This window comes from Adiantum capillus-veneris, chromosome 16 (genome assembly GCF_014529385.1).
Source record: "Adiantum capillus-veneris isolate H3 chromosome 16, ASM1452938v2, whole genome shotgun sequence".
Taxonomy (NCBI): Eukaryota; Viridiplantae; Streptophyta; class Polypodiopsida; order Polypodiales; family Pteridaceae; genus Adiantum; species Adiantum capillus-veneris.
Genome location: NC_140946.1, coordinates 151,843,007 through 151,863,332, shown reverse-complemented (window position 1 = coordinate 151,863,332; position 20,326 = coordinate 151,843,007). Strand labels below are relative to the sequence as shown.

The 20,326-nt window shown below is 42.2% G+C and overlaps 1 protein-coding gene across 2 annotated transcripts in view; it reads left to right on the top strand.

The window, feature by feature from the left end:
* Nucleotides 1-16,000: 16,000 nt before the first annotated feature.
* Nucleotides 16,001-20,326, top strand: part of DET3 (vacuolar ATP synthase subunit C (VATC) / V-ATPase C subunit / vacuolar proton pump C subunit (DET3)) — an 89,083-nt gene continuing 84,757 nt past the window's right edge. The window contains exons 1-6 of one of the 2 annotated variants that reach the window (XM_086485752.1): nucleotides 16,001-16,222; nucleotides 16,292-16,360; nucleotides 16,439-16,566; nucleotides 16,651-16,750; nucleotides 16,831-16,898; nucleotides 16,976-17,117. In XM_086485752.1, the coding sequence (XP_086341878.1) occupies nucleotides 16,103-16,222; nucleotides 16,292-16,360; nucleotides 16,439-16,566; nucleotides 16,651-16,750; nucleotides 16,831-16,898; nucleotides 16,976-17,117 (627 nt within the window). In that variant the 5' untranslated portion in view covers nucleotides 16,001-16,102. The remainder of the gene's footprint in view (nucleotides 16,223-16,291; nucleotides 16,361-16,438; nucleotides 16,567-16,650; nucleotides 16,751-16,830; nucleotides 16,899-16,975; nucleotides 17,118-20,326) is intronic. The other variant, XM_086485751.1, reaches the window with a different exon arrangement.

Genomic DNA, 20,326 nt, shown 5'->3' with positions numbered 1-20,326 from the left:
ATGAGAGAGAACACCCACACACTCACACAAGGCATGCATGGTACAAAGAAAGCAAAAGGGACACTTGTCAAGTTCCTCCTCATGTTGCCCTCATGGTGTGCCTGAAGCCTATTGGTTGGCCACCCAAGGGATCCAATAATAATTTAGGAGATTTAATTAATTGATTTAGCATTTATCTAGCCCTCTCTCTCAAAGGGGAAAGGGGGACACTTGTCTCAAGGCTACCCTTGCTGCTTGTAATGACTCCTGCTTGTGATTGGCTAGGCTTGGAGGGGTCCAATGAGCTTCAAGCATGAGCTACAAGGGGGGGTCGACCCAAGCAAGCTAGGGGGTTGCTTAGGGGGTATACTCACCCACACACACTCAAAAACACTCTCATTGTGTGCTATGCAAAGTGCAAGAGCTCCCTCTCCTTCTCCAAGCAAGTAGAGGTTGAGAGCCTACACCAACACTCTTGGATATGGAGTGCAAATCCAACCAAGAGCCATGCTTCAATGCTTAAGCTTGCCATCTCCTTCTTCTTCATTACTATGCTATTATGTATGCTAGCAACAAGAGTTATGATAAGTGAAGAACTAATTCTTTCTCCTGCGAAATGTTTCTTCTTCCTCTTCCCTACCCTCATTCCCTGCTAGCTCTCTCCACCTTCGAAGGTGTTTGAGGTCTTGGGACTGAGGCTTGGGATAGTTAAAGCTTTCTTCAAGTTTATGTTATGTTTGTGATGCATGAAGCTTTCCATCTTCATTGCATCACCTAGGTCACAAGGAACACAAAGATTGTATTGTAACAAGTCTCTCTTAATGGGAGAAATCATAATACAAATGCCTATTGGAGGGGGGACCGGCTCCACATAAATCCCGTCCTCAACAGTTGTCATGTTCTCTAAATTCTCTCTCTTGCAAAAGTATTGTTCATGCCAAGTTAACTAATTGCTATGATTATGTTGCTATCTTCAATTATGTTCACCCGCTATGCTCACAAAGTCATTTCTAAAAAGTACTCTCATTAATTTCCGCTACTCTCAAATTAAATAGGCCAATTCTATTACATTGGTATCAGAGCATTTGATTTCTCTTTTCTTGCTTAGGAAGAGAGGTCCTTAAGTAGCCTATAAATGGTTGATGTTGTTAATTATATTAGGGTAAGTGGAATTGGGATCTATTATCGGTTTTGTTGAGCCCACTATGTGGGGGATGGTGCACACCTCGGGAGCTTTGGACTTAATAATGGAGTCTTTAGTAAACTTGCCTACGGCTTTACCATTATTGAGCCATAAGAAGTCCAAAAGGAGCTAGCTCTTGGCAACTCTGCTATGTTAGACCTACTTCTCTACTCTCTATAATTAACCACTTCGAGCCGTGGGTGTAGATACTTAAGAGCCGGTTTTCAAAGGCTAAGAGGAGTGGCAACTAAGGTTTTGAATTGCCAAAGCATACACTAAGTACATACATAAATTTTGTTAACATGGCTGACAATAATCAAGAGAGTAGAATGAACATTGATAGCTTTGATTTTGCACATGAAGGTGCTAATGATGATGCTCCCATGTTAGTGAATTATCTCGTCACTAGGTTGCAGCAAGTTATGGGCAACCCTGCTTTGCAAGCCGAAGTTACTCAACAACTTCGTGCTTATGGAATTTCCCTTCCTCTCCAAGAGGAGAGAGAGCTTAGGAGGCCTCTTGAAGAGACCCCCAAAAGAAGACTCTCTCCCATTCGAGAGGAGGAATCCAAAGAGCAAGAAAGCAATGAAATTTTAAGTTCCTCTGAAGATGTGGCTCCACGAAGACGGCGGTCTAGACAATCGCCCACTCCTCCCAAGAGGAAAAGATCAACACGTGGTCCTTCTTCTCATCACTCTGAAAGGCAAGAGAGGAAACAAAGGAAGAAAAGGGCTAGAAAGAGGTCACCCTCTTCTCCTTCTTCTTCACCTTCCTCCTCTTTCGACGAAAGTTATGGCTATTCGCCTAGAGAATACAAGAGGGGAGGACATCGCAAATCATTTCCTGCATGGCAAAGGTCACAAAAGCTAAAGAAGTTCAAGGAGGGAGGAAAGAGTATCTCTTTTCTCACCTATGATGGCACCTTTGGTGCTACCAACAAAGTGTTGGCCTTCATCCAGCAATTTGATGTGGCCTTTGGAGACGAGAGCTTCACAGAGTCCTCCAAGCTACACCATGTAGCTATGCACTTCCAAAAATCAGCTCGTCAATGGTGGGCTAGCCTTCGTGGCAATGGTGAAGCCCCAAAGACATGGAAAACTCTACGAGTTTCCATCATGAAGCAATTCCTTGCAAGCGATGCAAAAGACAATGTGCTTACTGAATGGCGCAGCTTGAAGCTTCTCTCTCATGAGTCTATCCACAAGTACATAGACAAGTTTTGGGATTTACATCTCAAGGCTACTGTCTTTCAAAAGATAGACTTTGTCGAGCAAAGGCAGCAATTCTGTGCGGGATTACCTAAAGAGATGGCCGAATACATCAACTCTCAACGGCCTGGTACTATTAGCGAAGTAATCCATCACACCATGGTTGCTTCACGCATAAATTTCCATCAAGGGGCTAGATGTAATGTCAAGCCCATGGAAAACAAAGACAAAAATGATGCAAAGGGGAAAACTAATGTTCAAAATACTTCCCAAGTCACTTCTAGCAACAACAACAAACGGTCCAAGGAGAAGGGAGTTTACAAAGGTAAAAACAAACTCTCTCCTGAAGAGCTCGAAGCTTTTCACAAGGACCATAAGTGTTTCAAGTGTGGGGAGCAAGAACATGGCTATCGTTCTTGCCCCAAGAAGAATACTCGCAATGAGACTCCTAGGGCTTCCACCATCGAAGCTCCAAAAGAGGATGCTCACTGCAAAGGATCATCACTTTCCTATGCTTGGGGAAAGGTAAGAGAGCACGATGCCTTCATCTTGTTTGACCCTGGCTCTACTCTCAACTTCATATCAACGGAGTTGGCCACCAAGTTGGGCATTCAAGCTTTTGAGATGGGAGATATAGTAGTGGCGGATGCAGCTTTCAAGGGACAACAAGCCTCCGTTACTCCCTTGATTGGGAAGTTGAGGCTTCATGTCCAAAGCTATGTCGACAAAGAAGACTTCTTCATCTCTCCTCTCCAACATGAGGATGTTATCCTAGGGGCACCATGGTTTGATCGCATGGCTGCCAACATGAAGTTCCCTAAAAGGAGAATCTACTTCACCTACAGGGGAAAGAACATGTACATAGATGCTAGTGAGCGTGGTCGCACTATTCCACTTGTAAATCCTCTTGCTTTTGATAAGTCAATGAAGAGCTCAGTTTCTGCGTACATGATTTTTGTCAAAGAGTCTCTAAAAGATACTAATGTTTCATCAAATGTAAATGGTAGGAATCAAGAAGAGTTAGACTTGTCTAATTTTCTAAAAGGATTCCAAGATGTGTTCATCGATGATATCCCTATGGACTTACCTCCAAAACGAGGGGATGATGACCATCGCATTGAGCTCCTTCCTGGAAGCTCACCACCTAACAAGCCTCCTTATCGAGTCTCACAAGCTCAACAAGAGGAGATCATGAGGCAAGTACAAGAGCTGGTAGACAAAGGGATGGTGAGGCCTAGTTCCTCTCCCTTTTGTTCTCCAGTCCTTTTAGTGCAAAAGAAAGATGGTACATACCGTATGTGTGTGGACTATCGAGCACTGAACCATATCACTATCAAAAACAGATTTCCCGTACCTCGGGTAGAAGATCTGTTTGATAAGCTACAAGGCTCTACCTGCTTCAGTAGGATTGACCTTAAGAGTGGCTATCATCAAATAAGGATAGTGGATGAAGATATCTTAAAGACCGCGTTTCGCACAACGTTTGGTCTTTATGAATATCTAGTCATGCCTTTTGGCTTGACTAATGCACTAGCTACGTTCAATCGTTTGATGGAGAAAATTTTTAGACCATACCGCAAATTCATTGTAGTGTTCTTTGATGATATCATCATCTACTCCAAGTCTTTGGAGGAACATAAGCAACATCTCCAAGTGGTTTTTCAAGCATTGAGGGAGAACAAGCTTTTTCTCAACCAAAAGAAAAGCGAATTCTTCCTTCAAGAGATTCAATACCTAGGTCATATTATCTCTAAAGATGGTATCCAAATGGATCCATCAAAGTTAGAGGTAATAAAAGCATGGCCTAACCCAAGAAATCTACATGAGCTAAGAAGCTTTGTTGGTATGTGCGCATACTATAGACGCTTCATAGCAAAATTCTCTCCAAGTAGCAGGACCACTACATGACTTAACTAAGAAGAACGTTAAGTTTGTATGGACTGCTAAGCAGCAAAATGCTTTTGAAAAGCTCAAAGAGAAGCTTACTTCCCAACCAGTCCTCGTGCTTCCGGATCTCTCAAAGCCATTTGAGGTCCAATGTGATGCTTGTGGTGATTGCCTTGGAGCAGTTTTGCTTCAAGAAGGGCATGCCATAGCATATGAGAGCCGACGGCTCAATATTGATGAACGAGTCTTGGGCATTTATGAGAAAGAGCTTTTAGCCGTTCTACATGCTCTAGACACATGGAAGCACTACCTATTGGGGACTCCATTTATCCTACGAACCGACCACCAAAGTCTCAAGTATTTCATGACGCAAACCAAGCTTTCCAACAAACAAATGAGGTGGACAAATTTTCTTTCGCAATTTAATTTCCATATTGCTCACATAGATGGTAAGCACAATCAAGTGGCCGATGCACTTTCACGATGCCCCAAAGTTAATGTGGTGTCTATAGCTACTCACAATGATCTATCCTCTATGATAGATGAGTATGCTACTGACCTTGACTTTAGAGACATAATGTCAGCCCTTGCTTTGGGGAAGAAAGAGGAACCATTCACCTTGCAGGATGGTTATCTTCTCCACGGCAATAGGCTATGTGTTACCCATTCCCTTCGTGAGAAAGTTATGTATGAATCCCATGCTCCTCCATATGCGGGGCATAGAGGTATTCAACCTACTCTCCGAGGAGTAGAGATGTACTTCTATTGGCCTACCATGAAAGTGGATATACAAGAGTATGTTTCAAAATGTGTAGTATGCCAAAAGACCAAGTATGATAGAGGGAAGCAACCTGGATTACTCCAGCCATTGCCTATCCCAAATTCACCATGGGAGAGTATATCCATGGATTTCATCTTTGGATTATCCAAGTCTATCCATGGGAATACATGAATATGGACAATAGTTGATAGGTTTAGCAAGCAAGCACATTTTATTCCTGTCAAAAAGACTATTAAGGCACATCAAATGGCAACTCTCTTCATATCTCAGATTTTCAAGCACCATGGATTACCCACATCCTTCGTGTCAAATAGAGATCCTAGAATGACCAGTAATTTTTGGAAAGGTCTCTTTGAAAATCTAGGAACAAGATTGAATTTCTCTTCAGCCTATCACCCACAAACGGATGGCCAAAGTGAGATAGCCAATCTTACGATACTCGATCTACTCAAGACTTATGTTACCGAAGTAGATCAACGCTCACAATGGGAAAAGTACTTACCTCTTGTAGAGTATGCCTACAATAATAATGTACATACTTCTACGGGAAAAGCACCTTTTGAGATCATTGAGGGAAGACCTAAAAGTCCCTTGCCACTCAAAGTACATGGGAAGATCTTCGCCGCCGATGAGTATAGCCGTGACCTACAAGAATCTTTTCAAAAGATTAAGGAGGCTATATCCATCTCTCAACAAAGGCAAAAAGCTGATGTTGATAAGCACAAAAGAGCCTTAATGTTCAAAGAAAATGATTGGGTCTTACTCAAGTTTCCTAAGGCTCGATTAAGGCAAACGACGGGCAAAAATCCTACGGGCCATCAAAAGTATTATGCTAAACTAGCAAAAAGATACTATGGTCCTTTCCAAATCTTGAAGCCCATCAATGAGACGGCTTATCAACTCAAGTTGCCCAACCATTGGCTCATACACAATGCCTTTCATGTAAGCCTACTTAAACCCTACAAAGGAGAGCCACCAACTGAACCAATTATTGAAGACCCTCCCGAAGTTGAAGACCAAGAAGAGGTGCTACAACCCGAAGCTGTTCTTCGGCACGAAGACAAGGTACTACGACATGGTAAGATTATCCAACGGTATCTTATTAAGTTCAAAAATTATCCTTTTGAAGATGCTAGATGGATGCAAGGAATACAGCTTAAGGATAGTATGAACCTTGTCAATGCTTACAATGCTACATTAGAGTAAGCAAATGTACAAATTTCTTTTAAATGACTCATGTTTTTGTCTTATAAGATAGTCCTCTTTTTAATTGTGCACAAATTTAACTAGTATGCATGCTTAGAATCATGTTTGTGATGACGACGTCTCTCAAACACCAAGTAGAATTTGTCACTCTACTTTGGGAGAATGAAATGGACTAAAGAGCAGACATGCTTGCGGCAGCTATGTCTCTCAAGCACCAAATGGATTAGTCATCCATCTTGGAAAGATGTCGTAGGGTAAAAAGGGATCCTCTACCCGCTAAGTAAAATTGACTAATGACTAAAGCTTTATCTCTTCTACCTCATAGTCGAGGACGAATATGATTTCAAGAGAGAGGTAATGTCATAAAATCTAATATCTAATATCTAACCAACCCAAATGATTTTCTCATATTAAATTGATCACTTAATGTGGGAGAATAAACGGGAACAAGTGTTAAGATATAGACATGTGCTTATAGATTTATCTCAACACGGGGCCAATGGTAAAGGGGCCCAAATGAGAGATGTTCTATCAAAGAGCAAGGCTAACAAATGGAGCATAAGACTTTAGGGTTACCTTCATTGAAGACCTCCAATAATGTGTGTAAAAGGCCTTTGACCTTAGGTAAGCTAGGGCTGAGCTTGAGGCGCCGGAACCCGACCCAGCTCGAGGTGCTTGTACTGCTTGTCATGCTTGATGACTAAGGTGCTTGAGGTGCTTGATGATTGAGGTGCTTGAGATGCTTAATTATTGAGATGCTTGAGGTGCTTGACATGCTTGAGATGTTAGGGTTGCACTTGAGGTGAGAACCCAGCCCAAGCTTAAAGTGCTTATGAGCCAAGCTTGTGGTAGGAACTGGGCCTATGCATGAGGGGCTTGAGGTGTCAAAAAGTCAAAGAGTCAATCCCTACAAGGAGGGGGCGAGCCCTACATGAGGGGGGATGAGAGAGAACACCCACACACTCACACAAGGCATGCATGGTACAAAGAAAGCAAAAGGGACACTTGTCAAGTTCCTCCTCATGTTGCCCTCATGGTGTGCCTGAAGCCTATTGGTTGGCCACCCAAGGGATCCAATAATAATTTAGGAGATTTAATTAATTGATTTAGCATTTATCTAGCCCTCTCTCTCAAAGGGGAAAGGGGGACACTTGTCTCAAGGCTACCCTTGCTGCTTGTAATGACTCCTGCTTGTGATTGGCTAGGCTTGGAGGGGTCCAATGAGCTTCAAGCATGAGCTACAAGGGGGGGTCGACCCAAGCAAGCTAGGGGGTTGCTTAGGGGGTTATACTCACCCACACACACTCAAAAACACTCTCATTGTGTGCTATGCAAAGTGCAAGAGCTCCCTCTCCTTCTCCAAGCAAGTAGAGGTTGAGAGCCTACACCAACACTCTTGGATATGGAGTGCAAATCCAACCAAGAGCCATGCTTCAATGCTTAAGCTTGCCATCTCCTTCTTCTTCATTACTATGCTATTATGTATGCTAGCAACAAGAGTTATGATAAGTGAAGAACTAATTCTTTCTCCTGCGAAATGTTTCTTCTTCCTCTTCCCTACCCTCATTCCCTGCTAGCTCTCTCCACCTTCGAAGGTGTTTGAGGTCTTGGGACTGAGGCTTGGGATAGTTAAAGCTTTCTTCAAGTTTATGTTATGTTTGTGATGCATGAAGCTTTCCATCTTCATTGCATCACCTAGGTCACAAGGAACACAAAGATTGTATTGTAACAAGTCTCTCTTAATGGGAGAAATCATAATACAAATGCCTATTGGAGGGGGGACCGGCTCCACATAAATCCCGTCCTCAACAGTTGTCATGTTCTCTAAATTCTCTCTCTTGCAAAAGTATTGTTCATGCCAAGTTAACTAATTGCTATGATTATGTTGCTATCTTCAATTATGTTCACCCGCTATGCTCACAAAGTCAATTCTAAAAAGTACTCTCATTAATTTCCGCTACTCTCAAATTAAATAGGCCAATTCCATTACAATGCTTGTGTCTTCTTCTCTCGTCTCCTCTCTTCTCTCTCACCATGCCAGCGTAGCACTCCGCTCTAGGAGGTGCGCCTACACGCGTTCTTTCACTCTCTCCCGCTCTCTATCTCTCTCTGTTCGCGTATATCGTCGATTATGTGCGCGTGGATTCCACAGGTATGGAGATTTGTCCGTTTTATGGTTTGTAGTATATTGTTTTCGGTATTTTGCAGGGTTCTCCGCGCTCCTCTTCATGTTGCCCTCATAGTGTGCCTAAAGCCTATTGGTTAGCCTTACAAGGGGTCCAATGATAATTTAGTTAACTTAATTAATTATTTATGCATTTATCAAGTCCTCTCTCTCAAAGGGGAAAGGGGGACACTTGTCCCAAGGCTATTGTCCCAAGGCTACCCTTGTTGCTTGATATGCACTATGCATGTGATTGGCCAGGAATGAGGAGGTACAATCAAGTGCAAGATAGTGCTAGAAGAGGGGGTCAACCAAAGCAAGGAGAGGGCTAGCTTGTGGGTATACTCTCCCACACACTCTCTCTCTCTCTCTCTCTCTCTCTCATTGTGTGAGTTGTAAAGTGCAAGACCTCTATCTCCTTCTCCAAGCTTGTAGCGAAGTTGAGAGCTTACACAACACTCTTGGCTATGGAATGCAAATCCAACCAAGAGCCATGTTCCAATGCTTAAGCTTGCCATCTTCTCCATCTTCATTACTATGCTATTATGTATGCTAAGCAGGAAGAGTGATGATAAGTGAGGAACTATTTCTTTCTCCTATAAATGTTTCTTCTTCCTCTTCCCTACCCTCATTCCCCGCTATCTCTCCACCTTTGAAGGTGTTTGAGGCCTTGGGACTGAGGCTGGGGATGGTTAATGCTTTTTAGAAAGTCTATGTTATGCTCGTGATGCATGAAGCTTTCCATCTTCATTGCATCACCTAGGTCACAAGGAACACAAAGATTGTATTGTATCAAGTCTCTCTTGATGGGAGAATCTATAATACAAAAGCCGATTGGAGGGGGAACTTGCTCCACATAAATCCGATCCTCAACTGTTGTCAAGTTCTCTAAACTCTCTCTTTTGCAAAAGTATTGTTGATGCCAAGTTAATTAAGTACTATGGTTATGTTGCTACAGCTAATTAAGTTCACTCTCTATGTTCTCAAAGTAGTCTCACAAAAATGCGCACTCTAATTCTTGTTCATAGGTCATTTCCATTACATCTCCTCCGGCATCAACACCCAATTTTATCGGCATCGACGACTTGCTATTCTCAAAGTTCATAGGTCATTTCCATTACATCTCCTCCGGCATCAACACCCAATTTTATCGGCATCGACGACTTGTTTTCACAGCTTGTGGCATCAAATTCTCCTCCGACATCGACATGCATGGGTGAGGCGCCTCTTCCATAGAGGAGTGACACCCGACATTGGCATCGTCATCGACTATAGACTTTTACACATTATCTGGCATTGCAGAGAGCAAGACGGAGAGATCGGTAGTGGGAGATAGGTTATAGATTGTCGTTAACAACATCTCTATGCAATTCTGAGAGGAGATTTGGATTGCCAAATGTGTTCTCGGCATTGGTCTATGTTCTCTCTGGTATTGTCATGCATAGCCATTTACGGCTTCTCAGAGATAGCTCTCAGATACAGTTTTAACACGTATAGGGACAATCATAGGTTCTCTAGATACAACAAATCTATGAGAATCTTTGGCAAGAACATCCATTATAGTTCCAATGGGAGTTTTGGATGCATATGCTTTATGTGTGACTAGCACTTGAGAGTGCTTGTGCTCTATTGAGAGTGTTTCACTCCCCATAGGGAGCTGATTTTGTGCTTTTGCTTGCATACTCATTAACATCTATTTGAGTGCATGCCTTGCAATTTTATAGCGACAGTTTCACGTTCTGGATGTCTATTGTACTGAGAATACTGCCATTTGTACCTTGTTGTGGAGCCAATTTTGGATTGTTTTGGCAATCTCGACCATTTTTAAGACTCGATCCAGAAGATCCATTTTCGAGACCATAGCTAGTTGTGTCTACATAACCTTTTGTGAGGGTTGTTGCGTGAGGTTTTTTGAAGCCAACATTGGGGTTTTGGTTGTCCAATGCACGGTGGATTAGGTTGCTAGAGATCCCCATTCATGGCCTCGCCATATGACATGTGTAGATGGGTATAGGTGCTTTGACGCCAAGTTGGCAGTCGCTCGACAATTTCTTTGAGTGATTTATGCGATTTGATGCCCTTTTACTGCTCTTTGTTGGTTTTTGCTTGGTTTCACTTGAGATTTTGATCTTTGTATAGAGGTGACTCTGTCGGATTTTTCCCATGAGTCCTCTAGTTTGCTTACCGCACACTTTTGCATTGACATTACAGTGATTTTGTTGGGTTTGTAGTTGAGATTTTAATATCTATCCTATGGAGACTTTGCCAAATTTTTTGCCATAAATTCATAGTCACTCTTGCATTTGCTCTTGTCACTCATGGCTTGAACTTTTGAGAAAGAAATTATATAAAGAAGGTTGATGGCACAAACTTCACGATATGGAAGTAGTGTATGCTTGATGTCTTGGTCAATAAGGGCCTTGGAATGCCATTTAAAAAGCGTAAAGAGGGCATTCACTGATGATCAGTGGGAGGAGCTTGATGTTCGTGCTATGGCGACCATTTTCTTGCACCTTGATGAGTCCATTTTCTGTACGATTTTGGACAAGACTACTACAAAGGAATTATGGGAGTCATTATGCTTAGCTTGTGATGGAAAGACTACCTTGAACAAAGTTTTTCTCATGAAAAAGCTCATACATTTGAACTTGAAAGAGAGCAACACTGTCAGTTCACACTTAAATGAGTTCGACAAGCTGTTTACGCAACTTACATAAAAGGGGCTTCATTTCAATGATGAAATGAAAGCTATTTTCTTGCTATGTTCATTGCATGCATCATGCGATACCTTTAATACTGCCATTTATTAACTTCTCCCCTAAGGGCAAGCTTGTTTTCAGTGATGTTACTAGTCCTTTGCTCACATAAGAGATTTGATGTCAGTCTTTTGACACTAGTGGACATGGTGATGCGTATATGGCAAGTGAAAGGAGCCAGAGAAACAATCAAATGTAAAGAGGTCATAGTCACAATTGCGACGGTCATTTTCAGGATCGCAATAATGCATGTAGCAAGTCATGGATGTGACACGAAAAACATTGAATGCTATCATTGCCACAAGAAAGGACACTTGAAAAAGGATTGTCGTTTGCTACAAAGAGAGAAGGTTAAAGCCATTGTCGTAAATTCTACACCTCCTAAGAACAGTCTGAAAATAGAGTAGCTCAATGTTGTTGAGTCTCCACATGTTGATGTTGTTATTGGTGTGCCACAACCATCAAATGTACTAGTCTTCACTTTTAATTTGAGTCTAGAGGCATTGTTAGCTCTTGATGAATGATATCCTCGGAATTGGATTCTGACTTACGTGCGAATTTTCATGTTACTCCTCACAAGGAGTGGTCCTACGGGTATGCGTCTACACATGATTCAGTTAAGCTGGGTGATTCTCATCAACTTGAAATATATGGCATTGGATATGTGAGTTTGCATATCTGTAATGGTACTGAGTTCATGCTGCGAGGTGTTAGACATATACCAAAGCTAACTAAGAGATTGGTTTCAACAAGACAGCTTGATGATCTTGGATACACTTAGTGTTTGACAATGATTCTTGGATTATAAAAATAAAAACTTGGTCATGCTTAAAGGCCAAAAGTTTGGCTCATTATATTCCTTGTATATCTCTTTAGAGAGAGAACTCTATTTATGTAGCCGAGCTACCTTCTATTGAGTTGTGGCATAGCTAGCTTGGCCATATGAGTCAAAAGGAAATGAAACACTTACAACATTTTGGTTGTATCCTTGTATTAAACTATTCTGATTTTAGTTTGTGTGAGCATTATAGGAGAAACAGACCAGGCTTACCATTTTTCCATTGGATAGGTAGTTAGGAAATCCTCTAGATCTGATTCAGAGTGATCTATGTAGGCGTATGCCACATATGTCTCTAAGGGGGGTACTATATTCCTAACTTTCATAGATGACTCTACTCAAAAGGTGTGGGTCTACCTCTTGAAGAGGAAAGACAAAGTCTTTAGTGTCTTCCAAAAGTTCTTAGCTATGGTTGAAAACTAGTAAGGCAAGAAGTTGAAGGCTTTGTGCACTAACAACAGGGGAGAGTACGTCTCCAGAAAATTCAAGAATTTATGTAGTAACAGAGGAATTTGGAGGTAGTTTACTACACCATACACACCTCCTCAAAATGGAGTGTTGAGCACATGAATAGAACTATTCAGGAGAGAGTCACTTCCATGCTATTTATGGAAAACTTACCTCTAGAGTTTTGGGGAGAAATTGTTATGACAACAATTTACATTATTAATCGATCACCTGGTACACCATTGAAGTACAAGATTTTGCAGGAGATGTGGACAGGCGAGAAGACTAATTATGACAAATTACATGTGTTTGAGTGTGAGGCATTCTCACATGTGCCTAAAGAGCTTAGAAAGAGGTTGGATTCCAAGTCACTCAATTACATCTTTTTGGCTATGGTGCAAATGGAGAGATGGGTTATCATTTCTGGTATCGGAATCTTGCAAAGTCATTCGTATCTCACAAATGATCTTTATGAATCAAAGATGCATAGACAACCAATGAAAGAGGTTGAGTATCACAAAGTGATATTTGAGGATGTAACCTCAAGTGTAGTTACACAAATAGCTCAGTCTACTAGTGATGTACCTACCACTATTAGTGCTCCAAAGAGAGCTAGTGATGCTCCTGAGAGATTAGAGTCCAACATTCAAACAATGAGGAGATCTACATGTGTATGTCATGCCCCTGAGTGGTTTCAACCATGATTAGCTATTGGTCACTGACTGCAGAGAGCTTACCTACTACTAAGAGGCTATTGAGATGCAAGATAGAATGAAGTGGGAGCAAGAAATGCAATATGAGTATGACTCCATTATGGCAAATGAAACTTGGGAATTGACAGAGTTGCTAGAGGGAAAACAAGCCTTGCCTTTTGCAAATGGGTTTATAAGAAGAAGTACACGACACAAGATCTTGAGCCTAAGTATAAGACTAAATTGGTTGCTAAGGGTTTCAAGAAAAATAAAGGCGTGGATTTTGATGATATTTCCTCTCCAATAGTCAAGATGACTACATTGTGTCTTGTGCTTGGACTAGTAGCCACTAAGGACTTTAAACTTGTCTAGATGGACGTGAAGACGGCTTTCCTTCATGGGGATCTTGATGACGATGTCTACATGAAACAACCAAAGGGTTTTGAATTCAAACCAAACAAGCCTACAAGGGCAAAATTGGTGTGTAAATTACATAAGGCATTGTATGGCTTAAAGTAGGGCTCAAGGCAATGGTACATAAAGTTTGACAAGTACATGCAGTCCCAAGGTTATGAAAGGAGCCAGAAGATCATTGCCTGTATACCTAAAAGTTGAATGATGGTTCACTCATCATCTTGATACTTTACATTGATGATATGCTCATTGCCGGGAAGTCTAAAGACAAGATTGCCATCTTGGAGAAGTCACTTAGCACGCAGAGTGCTATGAAGGATTTGGGAGATGCAAGTCACTTTCTTGGTATGCGTATCAAGGGGGATAGAAAACGTGGAATATTGGAGTTGTCTTAGGGAACGTATATCCACAAAGTCTTGCAAGTTTCTAATATGAAGGGGGGGGGGGGGGGGGTAGGCTACATTGAGTACTCCAGGCATATGAAAAACTTAGCAAGAATGATGCCCCCAAGTTTGATGGTGAGAAAGCAGAAATGACCAAGTACTTACCATATTCTTTAGTAGTTGGTAAGTATGTCATGGTAGCCACAAGACCGGACATTGCTTTGCAATGGGAGTGGTTAGCAGATTTATTAAAAATCATGGTAGAAATCACTGGAAGCACACCTTGACATATCTAAAAGGTATGACAAACAAGTGCTTATGCTTTGGAAACAATGATGCGTCTGTTGTGGGTTACATGGATGCAAAATTATACGGGTTGTGTGGATAGTCAAAGATCCATATCTAGCTATGTTTTTCTACTTGTTGGAGTGGTTTTGTCATCCAAAATTGGAGGCCCCTCTTTTACAACTAGTCCACTTTAGTACTTGAGTGGAGCACATCATTTATTGCATGTCCCTTAAGGGTGAGTGCTCACTTTTACACCAGCCATAATGGCTTATTGAATAAAAGTCTAAAATATTGTGCAAAGGTAAAATGATCGAGAGGATTATTATTTGCCGGCGCCTCCTTCTCAACTCCCAGAATTCCAATCTGCAAATCATCATGCACTCACTATTAGTAAAATCAAACAGACAACACACAATTAACCATTAAACTAGCTATCCCAATTGCAATTAAGCACATACAACAGGAGGGTGCTCAATCTCGTAACAATCATGTCTCCAAAACTATACGTCATCTCCACATTAGCTCGCCTAACATTACTCAAACTCCAATATTGCATTGTGATAGTAAGAGTGGGATTGTGTGAGCAAAGAACCCCGTGTTCCACTCCAAGTCAAAACACATAGAAGTTCGTTATCATGTGATACGTGACATATTGGCTAGCAAACACATTGAGCTAGTCAAGGTTCATACGGATGATAACCCTCCTTGCAGATGCTCTCATTGAGAGCCTACCCTCCAAGCGATTTGCACATTGCATGGAGATGATGGGTGTAGGGTGAAGCCACAAAATTGCTTCACGGTTGTACATATGTACATACATAGCCACTTGGGCCATGTTGCCTTCAAGTGGGAGATTGTTAGGGTTCAGGACAATTGGCTGGACACCAATCACAATGGTTGTACTAACCTTATCTATTCTTTTGATCATATATAAGAATAAGGAGTAGTGAGACATTCCAATCCTCATTCAGAGCTCCACCAACACTCTATGTCTGCTCTTCTTCTCCCTCGCATTTGCACACACTGTGCACTCTTCAAAATACATCGTTACTTTCACCATGGCGATCAATGACAGAACGTGATGCAAAAGCTACCTGCAATTGCATCCTTCTTGCACCCAGGGTCTTAATGGAGGGTATGCCAAACTCCTCATCATCCTTAAGTGAAAATGAAAGCTTTCAACCTTAGAACATAGGATATAACCCAATATCAGAATGTCAACAATTCCTGATGAAATGAAACATTGGTTTAAATGATCCTTTTCTAGGCATTATCAAAGGCCATATTCAGTCTAGAGAGGCAATAAGTGAGCCATTGTCTTTGTGCCCATTATCTTGCTCTTGCTACACCCTTGCATGCCTAGAGTGGCAAGGGAGGAGGTAGTGTGGTTTGTATGGAAGGGAGGAGCTTTGGATTCTTAGGACAAACCTTCATAATCATTCTTTTGAAAGAGGTGGGTGACAACTACGAGCAGGACCAAATTGGCATCACCCAAAGAGGTTGTTGTAGGATGTGGGCATGTCAGACATGTGCAAATCGATACTACTTCCAGAAGGTCATCATGTCCAAGTTGCTGCCACTAAAGTCCAACGAGAGCAGGACATAGTTGGTAATAGGAGGCATACAAGGTGCAAATCAGAGAGTGTGCATGGTGGAGACCACCTTGTAGGAAGTATTAATCTATAGCCTCATGAGGGTTACCAAAACAATTTGGGAATTCCCAAACATTAATTGGCAACCCGTAGGAAAACTAATGTAATGGTTTAATGCTAGAGCCAACAGAGGAGACCACCTTTGAGTGTCTACGTGTACTGGTTTCTTCAACCATCTCTCTCTCTCTCTCTCTCTCTCTCTCTCTCTCTGGCTGGTGCTGGCGATGTCGACCAGTACGCGCTATTACCTGGTGTCGCTTCCTGTATCCGATTCTGTAGGAGCAACATGGAGCGCGCTGCAGCAAAGCCTTTCCAAGTCCGCCTTCGACACTCCCGCTTACAAGGTAGCCTTCGTTCTTAAAACCCCGATTCCATCTCATGCACGTCCTCACAAAGGTCCTTCTCTGCTTCAGCTGCATATACCAGAATTACGAGTAGGAACTTTGGATTCTTTGCTGGCATTGAGCGATGATCTGGTGAAGGTGAGATGGACATACATTTCTTGGGCTTGATTGCAATGTAGTTGTGGCACGTGGCTGGTGCTTATGGATGTGGCGCAGGCAAACTCAATTGTGGAAGGGGTTACTCACAAGATCCGGCGCCAAGTGGAGGATTTAGAGCGCGTTTCTGGATCCGAAGCAGGATCACTTTCTGTGCAAGGTGTCCCTGTTGATTCGTACATTACAAGGTATGAGCCACTTATGTCATCATCTTAACTTTACTATTATGCAGTTGTGCACTTGTTTGTGCAATCTTAATTTTGTGCGGCCAGGTTTGTTTGGGATGAAGCTAAGTATCCGCTCGTGAATCCACTCCGTGAGACCGTGGATATTATTCTTGGCAATGTGACCAAGCTGGAAGATGATTTAAAGGTTTGTGTCTGTCTTTCAGCTGCCACAGCTCATCTATTTTTGTTGTCCTTTTACTTGTCTGAATTTTCCGAAGACTCCAGGTCCGTGTCGCAGAGTATAACAATGTCAAGGGTCAGCTGAGTGCTATTAACCGTAAACAATCTGGAAGGTAGTAACAGTCTCTTATAAATCTCTCTAGGACAAATTTTAACTTATTTTTTAACACTTTTTCTATTGCTCCCACAGCATGGCAGTTCGAGATCTTTCAAGCTTAGTGAAAACAGAAGACATTGTTAGTTCAGAGCATCTTACGACAATCTTTGTCATAGTCTCGAAGTATTCACAGAAAGAGTGGCTGTCAAGTTATGAGACCCTCTCAACCTTTGTGGTATGCATATCCTGAACCTCATTTTCTTTTTTTTGTTAAAATTCTCCTGGTGCATAACATAGTTGTATCATACTCAATGCGGTTCTCCATATCGTACTTATCATACTTCTCAAACACACCTGTATCCTTTGGAAGTGCTATAAGCGCATTGCCTGCTCCAATATCATTGGAACTATCTCATCCCATGTGATAGTGCTGGGACTCCCACTCTTAGTGAAAGACAAGTAGAAGTTGGAATACTTGGAGGCAATTAAGCGAATGATTTGCATGGCCTTTTCTTTGCATCGATCTACTACCTCGCATCAAGTATCTCTCGTCGGAGTTCATGCATCTTGATGATGTGTTCACTCATGGGCACCTTCTACGTCTCCGGGATTCTCAATTGCACCTCCAAAACAGCCCACTTCATTGGAACAACTTGTCTTAGAGGGGAGGTTGATGGTCAGTTGCATGGCTTTTGCAATTTCGGAGTCACACACCTTTTTTTAAGGGCTTGCTGATAGATCTGACCTTTATGCTTACTTCATTGGGATATAGACCGGGCTCTATAGATGATTCGAGATACAGGTCATCAGTTGGACCTCTACCACCGGGATAGAGTTTTCACTACGATCTGCAGTATCACTCTTTGGATTAGGTGGAAGGCTCGTTGTGGTCACAGTCTGAGCTCACAATCTTCTCCTACAGTCACCACTTTGACAGCTATGTGGATTGAGCTGCTACATGCATGCGCTTTGCAGCTAGTGGGATACTTTAGTAGGCTCCTTTAGAGCAACAAAGAGGTGTAGATACTCCTTTCTTTAGACATGGGCGAGATCTTTAGTTCTTTTCAGTCTAGACCATGATCATATTACATGGCACTACGCGTGTTACATGCTTGGACACTTTAAGCGAGAAATCAATAACAACGCGCGAACAAAAACCGCAAAATCACTGAACTTGAGAGGGAGAGAAAAGTAGAGTCCACACTGCTTGCAAAGTACAACTCCGGAGGGTCCAACTCTCTTTGAGACTCTGTGTCCAGATGCTCTATGGAATAATGGCTCTCTCGGCACTTATAAACTTACAAGGGATGTCTAAAAGCAGAGCCTCAAAAGCATCAGATCCAAAAGCATTCACATCCAAAAGCACTTGCACCCAAAAACCGTGCATGTCCAGGCACTTAGAGTCGATGCATATCCTCTTGTTGCACACAGCATGATTAGAACCCATCATGAGCATTTTTACAGTGCACAGATCTATTTTCCCTATTTTAGCCATTTTTCACTTATTATTAATAAGTGACTTTGTTGGGAAACTGGGCAGGGCAATTTGACTCGGGCAATATATAAGAAAAGCTAGCGCTAGCAGTTTCTGGCAAAAGAGGCAACAAGGACTAAGTGTTCGACAATGCACCTTCTTAGCAAGACCCCCTGGTAGGCAACCTAGCGTTTTCAGCCACCAAAGACCAGCCAACGTTTTCAGCATTTGCAAATCAGCCGAGCCTTTTGCAGTTGCAAGCGACAATTGACCACAACAGACTCCCTAGCATTTTTGCAGACAACAGATCAAGCCTAGGGTTTTTGCAACTTGCAGAGCATTCTAGCGTTTTGCAAATTCCCGGCAACAGAACCATCATTAGCTTTAGCATTTTCAGTTTTCAGCATATAGACACCGTAGAAGAGCCCGTGAACCTCGTAGATCTCACCTTCTTGCAGCATATCCTTGCCACACGGTCAAATCAGCCTGCGTTTGCAGATTCAGCCCGCTATTCGCAGATTTCAGCATTTGCGCTTTCAGCGCGGCGTCGTCGCATCGTCGTCATCACCGTCTTCACCAACATAGAGTCAAAATTCAGCAGATACAAGATTTGCAGATTTCAGCCCCTAGCGTTTTCAGTTTTCAGCCCGTCTCGTCGTTGTCCTCATCGTCGTTGACATCTTCGGCAAGTCCATTGCATTGTAGAGATTTGTGCAATCAATAGTAGATCGCTCTCGCCATAGAGAGTGGGGCCTTCGGAGGAGGGTTTGACAACATTCTAGTGTCGTATTCTTCTCTCTCTATCTCTCAGTCTCAACATCTTCATTCACAGTGTTTACCACTTTGTTTGTGATCATTTGCACTCTCTCACTAAAGGAACGGAAGGCTCTCCCTTCCGTAAGTAAAGGGAACCCTGGAGCACAGTTCGGAGCACTCATCTTGAGCAAAGTTCAACATTCACTTCCGCTGCACCTTACTAGCTCTTCCTAGGCTAGCCTGAACCATAGACCTGAGATAGCTTGTCCACAGGCACATAGGGTTAGATGTGCACGTGACATCCCCTCCTTCTTAAAGTGAGGTACTGATACCGAGCTGCATGGATTCCTTGTAGTCTGCCAACTACTCTGGATAATCTCCTCATCGACCCACACTGCCTCGTGGGTTACTTGATCCTTGAACTTCAAAAAGTACTGTCGCACTCGCTTCTTAGAACCATGGCGAAACCGATGCAATGAGACTTGCTCCGGTTCCATGACTTAGGCTTCATCTATGATTTCTGGTTCTTCTTCTTTGGAAATGTCCTTTGGAGGTGTACCCTGAAACACTTTCAACCAAGAAACATGGAAAACGTTGTGCATTGACCATGAGTTAGGCAATTGCAATTTCATAGAAACCTCATTGATCTTTTTAATGACAGGAAATGGATCGTATATTCTGAAAGACAACTTAGGACACTTCTTTCCGACTTGCTTAAGACGTTGCTTCATGATTCTCAAATAGACTTAATCCCCTTTCTTGATAGTAACATCCTGACTATGCTTGTTAGATTGTTGTGAGTAAGACTCCTGAGCCTTGCTTAGCCGAAGCTTTACACTCTCAGAAATCTCATCCAATGTCTGACTTTTAGCATTGGCATCAGACAATTGACTATCCGAGCGAGTCAAAGGAGATTGGAACGGACGGCCAAATGCTGCCTCATACGGAGTTCTACCAATGGCAGAGAAATAAGAGTCATTCAAAATTGTTTGGACCAATGGGAGATAGAGCTCCCAATGAGACTGTTGATCATGCACATATGACTTCAAAACATCAAAAGCAAACTGATTGTAAATTTTTGTTTGACCATCTGACTGTGGATGAAAAGCCGATGAAAAATTTAACTTTGTGCCAAAATTTTCAAAGAGAGCTCGCCAAAAATTTGACGTGAACTTAACATCCTTATCTGAAACGATCGACTTTGCAAACCATAT